The 6979-nt window shown below is 37.7% G+C and overlaps 1 protein-coding gene across 3 annotated transcripts; it reads left to right on the forward strand.

Annotated features, from left to right (window-relative positions):
• Positions 1-1075: 1075 nt before the first annotated feature.
• Positions 1076-5879, forward strand: LOC125202498 (single myb histone 1-like). 3 transcript variants are annotated; one of them, XM_048100899.2, is made up of 8 exons: positions 1076-1252; positions 1320-1368; positions 2272-2457; positions 2535-2746; positions 3567-3651; positions 3998-4081; positions 5248-5598; positions 5695-5879. In XM_048100899.2, exons 3-8 carry the CDS (start codon positions 2308-2310, stop codon positions 5701-5703), a joined length of 891 nt encoding a protein of 296 aa, XP_047956856.1. In that variant the 5' UTR covers positions 1076-1252; positions 1320-1368; positions 2272-2307; the 3' UTR covers positions 5704-5879. The 3 variants fall into 3 exon arrangements, with proteins under 3 accessions (XP_047956856.1, XP_047956855.1, XP_047956857.1); XM_048100898.2 differs by having other exon boundaries at positions 1343-1368; XM_048100900.2 differs by lacking the exon at positions 1320-1368.
• The last annotated feature ends 1100 nt before the right edge of the window (positions 5880-6979 follow it).

Consider the following 6979-nt stretch of genomic DNA (forward strand, 5'->3'; position numbering starts at 1 on the left):
GGTCCTCACAAGTTTACGTAGATTCAACCAATCAACAACAAATTTCTCACAATCCAACTCCAAACTCAAATCAACCAACAATAATCAGCAAATCAAACCAACAACACAACAATAAGGTAAACGAAACAAAAGTAGCGACATCCATTGCAAAATACGAAGTATTCAACGACAATAACGAAACAGAGCCGAGCCTCGAACAGCGAGGACTCGGAAAGTACGAAAAGTAAACTGGAAAGCAAATGATAATTGTTTCTTCGCCTCCGTAGAGACGGTGTTACTCCACAATCAAGCTAGAACGTGAACCTCCCGTGATAATTCCCCGTGAAAGTGTGTGTAGAGAAGTGGAAAACTAAGCTAAGAGCCGAAAAAGTGATGGAACGTGTTCTCTTCATGTTGAGCGCATGCTCTTATTTATAGTGGATAGAGCTTCTAGACTGTTCATGTGATCCCTATTTTGCCCTCCAATTTGATGCTCCTCAGTCTAGTAGCTCTTCCTTCTTCCGCTTATTTTCCCCGCTAGCTTCTTCTCCCAGGCAATCTTTGTCTTATTCCTGGAGCTAGCGATTTCTCTACACACCGCTCAAAGAAGTCATCATGGTGTGGTTGGGTCATTCTTCCTCAAAGCACTTGAAACGCCTTGCTCAATAATCGAGGTGGTTGCGATGGATGTGTGTCCCAAACTTCAAAGCGCTGCGACAAATCCTGACCGCCACCGCTCTAAAACGTCATCGCGGTGGGGTTGCATTGCCGGATACGCCTCTTGCTGGGAAATATCAAAGATCTCATTGGATAATTTCCAAAAATGGTCCAATTAAATTCACAAAATTAATATCAAAACTAGAATACAAGTTGATGGACAACAAATTAAATAAAACGATCCAATTATACCCTTATGCAATATTGGAATACCTTATTGATAGTCGATAATCTTTTTGTAAAAGAGGGTTTGCTATTCCGGTTGGATTTAATGTAGATAATAACCAAATCTACTATAGAAAAAGAAAAATTATTATCACAAATCTGTTAAAAAAGTTTGGGTCAGCGTAAATAAAAATTGTGAGTGGAGTCATGGTATCAGAGTCTAATGGACATGCTTGGGAAATAATTTGGTCCCATACAAGGTTAAGCTTCCAAATGAAATTATTACTACAAAATTGAGTGTAGTTTATTGCTCACACCAACAGTAGAGTGTATTCATAGCTGGATGATTCTTCCAGAATCAGAAACTATGCATCGGATAATCACAAACCAGGTAGGAACTCATTAATTCTTCCTCTTTCCGACTTTATATTAATTAGGGTTTCAATTGTATAAATCAGACTTCTCCTTCAACATTTTTTAGGAATCACTCGCCTGCCTCTACTCCGGGTATGGCTACTCTATTCAGAGCTCTCAGCTTTACCTTTGAAAGAATGGTCTTTGCTTTCCTGTTTTTTATTTTCAATTTTGAAACACGAAATTGCGTCTGCCCTTTTCATGTGATGGAATGATGTAGCTTGAATAAGATGGTAGTGGGCAGAATCATCTCGATTTAATGCGTGATTCACCTCAAAAGGATTTCTTTTCATGAAAAAGAGCTGGTCTCTTCACTTTATTGGACAGCTCTGTGTTTTAGTTTGGAATTTTGACTTTCATATCGGTTTTGTTATAACTTAGAAAATTAAGGTTCTGTGTTTTTTGGTAAAGGTTAATGTTCACATGAATTTAAGTATATCGGTTGGTAGGGATAACTGGTGTGCTGCATTTCTCTGCATCACTGTTTTCCAGATCATTGTTGGAGTTTGTTTATGAGTTCTTGAAACTTGTTTCTATATACTTCTTGTGGCTTGTGATTAGTTGCAAATGCTGCATTCTCTATTATTGATCAGTTTATCTAAAGCACGTGTCGTATCCAATTTATTATAGCCTCAGACTGGAATTTTGATTGCAGTGTTTTGATTATAGTATGTTTCTTGCATGTCTAAATTTGATATGCAAAGTATAGCTGGTGATAGGGTGTTGCTTTAGGGTATTATCTACCTATTTAGGATGTGCCATAATCTTTTGGTTGATTATTGTATTCGTCGTATTCGGGATTTTGTTAGGAGTCATTAAATGCCGAGATACTCATCTTTTAAAAAAAATAAAGGAGTTTCTGTGCAAATTTGGTAACTGTATACGGAAAATACACCGTTTCGTTCCTTTCTTTTATTTGTTATTACTACATTCTTTTATTCTAGGTGTTAGTATTGTATCTATTCTCTAATTGTTCGATGTCTCTGCATTTGGCAGGTTTAACAAAAACTAGCATTACTCACTAGGTCTGCGATGGGTGCCCCTAAGCAGAAATGGACATCGGAAGAAGAAGCTGCTCTTAAAGCTGGCATTCAAAAATATGGAATGGGAAAATGGAGTACTATTCTTAAAGATCCACAGTTCACCACAGTCTTGCGGTCACGTTCTAATGTGGACCTTAAGGTACTGATTAGTAGATCTTTATTGTATCCTTTGCATTGCAGAAATTAATATATTTCAGAGGACTTCTTCTGGTATAGGATAAGTGGAGAAATTTGAATTGCATGGCAAATGGTCTTGGATCCCGCCATAGGGCTAGGGTTTCAATTAAAAGCAGCCAGCTTACCCCCAAGCAAGAGGACACTACGGCTAGTAGCATGGTGGTGGATAAGGATGAAGTTCTTGGTGTAACTTCTATTGCAGTATCCGATGAAATATCCCAGGACGTAAAATTCAAGAAAATCATATCAAGGTTGGAATACATAACCTCGTGAAGTGCCAATTTTAAATATGTATATTACTGACCAGCTTCTTCATAACCCACTTTCCTCCTTATTTTTTCTCCTTTTATCTTTTTAGAACTCGTCCGATCATTTAATGGATGTAGTAAAATTAATTTATTTAATAATATTTTAAGGCTATGTTGATTTTTCCTTGCCATAATTCTTGTGGGTGCTCAGTTCTCTCGTGTTGCAACTGCTGTAATCGTGTAGAAAAACACCTTTCTTTAGATAATTTATTTTCAGAGGTGCGGCTTAGGCGCTTCGGAAGGTTAATTTGGAATTTTCCATGGGTTGTTATATGTGTATGCATGTTTGGGAATCATAAGCACTGTTTTTAGAAGTCATATGATTCTGTTATAGATGCTTTTATTGAGTCATTACTCATTTGATGCCTTCCGACTGTAAAGATAGGTTGGCCTGTTTTAAGCATACAGGAAAATCACATCCCTTCAATAATTTATTTTCAAACATCTGTCCTAGTTGCTTCATAAGATGAACTTGCAACTTTGACAGTTTCTCTAGTGTGTGCATGTTCGCGGATAATCTTTCTACCTGGTAGGAGGAGGAAGGGACTTGTTATGTTGCTTCATGTGCTTGAACTATGGCTGCACACTGGTCCATTGCTTGATTTAGTATAAGAACAAGCTCCATAAGATGCGTTGCTCCTGTTCTAAATGCGTTAAACTCAAATTAGATCTGAAAATCATTATATTTCTATAATTCATACAGAATGAATTTGTTCTAGATGCTCTTAAATACATCATTTGAGGCTTTTGGCTGTGAATGCAGGATGGATGATGTTATTCTGGAGGCTATAACAAAGTTAAAGGAGCCTCGAGGATCCAGTCGGCCTGCTATTATGCAATATGTAGAGGTATTTCTTTTCTGTCTTTTGATGTACATGGTTTTTTAGACTTCTAAATAAAATTGACTGAAAAGTCAAATCTGCTGAAAACTGAGAAAATGCTGGTGTTCAATAATATTTTGTGATCGCTAGAGTTTTGAAGGTACATAATTTACTTTTTGATAAACTCATGTCCTGCAAAAAGAAACTTTTGCTTCACCACACATTTCTGCTATAATTTTCATATGAGAACAGCCACTGTACGATTTGGTTGAAGCATAGCTTCACGAATAGCAAGTCCTACCTTTAAGAGTTTTCTTATATCTTCTATGAGGATGAGTTTCTGAATCTGACATGATATATGATATATGTGTAGGAAAATTACTCAGCCCCTCCAGAACTTGAGAGGACTTTGGCTGCAAATTTGAAGATTTTAACAGAAAATGGACGATTAATTAAGGTATATATATCACTTCAGAAAATAGTTCCTGTTTCTTTCCGGGGGAATCTCAAATTTACATGTTTTAGTGCTGTAAGTTACTGATTATTAGATAGTAAGTACCTAGTGTCTACTAGCCTTGGTCAAATATATTCATTTTTCATGCATGCTACTTCATTCATGTCCTGGCAATGTAAACATGCCATCACTGGGGATCCAAATGATGCGATTCTTAAGACATAGTGATCTAATCATTTAATTAGTTTAGCAGAAAATTGGGAGGGTGGCATTTATTTCTGGGTATATATGTAGTGGGCGAGGGTGAACCAACAACCCTGGCTGAGATGTTTTGAATATACACTTATTTGGCATTGGCATGGGTTAGAGGAATCGGCTATGTTTCTTACTCCCTCCGTCCCCTAAAAATAGAAACTCTTTCCTTTTTGGTTTGTCCCCTAAATAGAAACTTTCAATTTTTTAGGAAATTTCTTTCTCTCTAATGAGGTGAGACCCATTTTCTACTAACACACTTTTCTTTCTACCTCTCTCTTACTTTACCAGTTTTGCATTAAAACCCGTGCCGTTACAAATGTTCCTAGTTTTAGGGAATGGAGGGAGTATATTTTATTGTACACCTAGGGGCTTAGAGTTAGGCCACAAGTTAGGATTGCTTGAAGACTAGTGCTTTTGGCAGCAGTAGTTTGCTTGGCAGCTTCATTTTCAATAGGGGCCATTCCCTGTTGCTCTTTTATTTGCATCTTTCTTGAATATGAGTTCTTCTATCCTTCGCCATTTTGTTTGAAAATTTGTTAAAATTTGGGTCTTATGACAGCGGTGATTCTTCAAAGAACCTCTACCAGAGATTTCTATGTGAGAGTATTAGATATTTGACTCCTTTCCAGTTGGGTGATTAATTGGACGTGTTTCATAAACTGTGTAGTTATTGTTATGCGATGAACAGGAGATATCTGAGAGGCCGGGGAAAAGAGGGTCCTTTTGGTGCTATAATTGTGTCAAGAGTGAAAAAGATTTCTGAGCTTTTGTTGTCGTATCTAACCTTTTGAGCTTCGTTTATGGAGTCATATATACAATAAGAAATCAAATTATCTACCTCCTCATAGGTAAAAAATTAAGAGGTCGAGTCGTTATGGTCTTCAACTTGATAATTTGTAGCGTCTGGTTAACAGGTGAAGAATCAATACAGAATTGCACCAAAGTTAATCTCTTTTAGTGCTGGGGAAGAACCAACGTTGTTGCTTGAATATGGAGCTAAGAAGAATCATTTTCAAGCGGAGGGAAGCAGCGTTGTGCTTCTTAGTAAAGCCGAGATTGATGCTGAGCTAGAGCAAATGAGGAGAATGAGCCCGGAGGAGGCTGCTGCAGCTGCTGCAATAGCAGTTGCGGAGGCTGAAGCTGCGATAGCAGAAGCTGAGGCAGCAGCAAGGGAAGCCGAGGAAGCTGAGGCTGAAGCAGAAGCTGCACAGTGTTTTGCTGATGCTGCCCAGAAGGCATTGAATTGTCAAACTATGCGGTGTCTGGTATAGTTGAAGCCTCTACGTATATTATATTTCTGCTTGCTTGAATGATTGTCCAAGATTTCGGCTTGATTGCCTCGTTCGGTTGTTTCTGTGCAGAATATTTGACAACATGGAAGGCCATCCTGTGGGGAGCTCATCTTTTGCAAGCCTGTGTCTATATATATTGTAGATAAGTTGCAGATTTGTGACTCTATGAATTTTGCCAGTTTCATCGGCTTGTTGTTTGTGTCCCAAACTCACCAATTTTCTTGCAAAACTCCTATGACAATTGAATTGCATTATGCAGTGGTTTATTGAATTTCATTTTAAAGTTAATGGAAAAAGAAAATCAAAACCTTAATGCATCGTTTAGCAATCTTCTGTAAGCCTGAGATTCTGGCTTTCTTGTTCGATTCAGTTATAACAGCAATCAAACTACAAAATCCTACTACATTTCTGTCTCACTACAACTAGGGGTGGCAAAATGGGTAGCGGATAATGGGTAATTTCCATCTCGACCCGCTACCTGCCGGGTATTGGGTACCCTCTACCCGACGATAACGGGAAACGGGGCGGGATCGGGTAGTGTGTTTTAGAATTTTGTGGGTAGCGGGTATATCCGCTACCCGCGTGGGTATACCGGTTAGTCCTGATAATACCCGTTATTATTAGTATTAGCCATATTCCAATTTTAATACTCCATCCTTTTCATATTAATAGAAGTGTTTCAAATAGTTAAAGTGGATGAAAAAAAGTAAATAGTTAAATAATAATAGTCATATACGCACTCATTTTGAAAAATTAAAAATAAATATTTAGAACGGAGAAAAAATAAAGTAAGAGAAATAATAATGTAGAGAGGAATATTTATATTATTATATTTTCAAAATGAGTGAAGAAAATGAAATATCTTTATTAAGGCGGAGTAGTGGAAGTACTTTATACTTTATAGTATAATCTAAGAGTTCTTTGAAAACTTTTTCATATTCCAACGAACATACAATTGAAAACTCACAGGAACTAGTTATAGAGTGTCCCTTCACTTTTATTCTCAATCTATTCAACGTTTACCATCGATATTAATAAAGTAAATTAGGGACCATTGACGTTTATTATGGTTTTCAAATTTTTTATTAGGATTTCGGGTCGGGTACGGGTACTCGCAATGTCGGGTACGGGATATCCGACACAGGTATCGGGTAATCCCGGTATGTCGCGGGGCGGGTATTGGGACAACAAATTTTGCTAAAATCGGGTACGGGTACCCGACTTGTCGGGTGCGGGTACCCACGAGTAACCCGTTTCGCCACCCCTAACTACAACGCTTATATACACCTAGGCTTGTTGCACAGTAAAATTGATGCAACGAAAACATAGACTAAGATGGAAAATCCACTGATTC

This window comes from Salvia hispanica, chromosome 2 (genome assembly GCF_029641045.1).
Source record: "Salvia hispanica isolate PSC_SH4W2 chromosome 2, Shi_PSC_v1, whole genome shotgun sequence".
Lineage (NCBI taxonomy): Eukaryota > Viridiplantae > Streptophyta > Magnoliopsida > Lamiales > Lamiaceae > Salvia > Salvia hispanica.

Bases quoted from the DNA above. Each gene is read 5' to 3' on its own strand.
- LOC125202498 (XM_048100899.2), top strand. From the start codon at position 2,308: ATGGGTGCCCCTAAGCAGAAATGGACATCGGAAGAAGAAGCTGCTCTT. The intron at 2,747-3,566 runs GTTGGAATACAT...CTGTGAATGCAG, and splicing joins TTCAAGAAAATCATATCAAG to GATGGATGATGTTATTCTGG. The intron at 3,652-3,997 runs GTATTTCTTTTC...ATATATGTGTAG, and splicing joins CTATTATGCAATATGTAGAG to GAAAATTACTCAGCCCCTCC.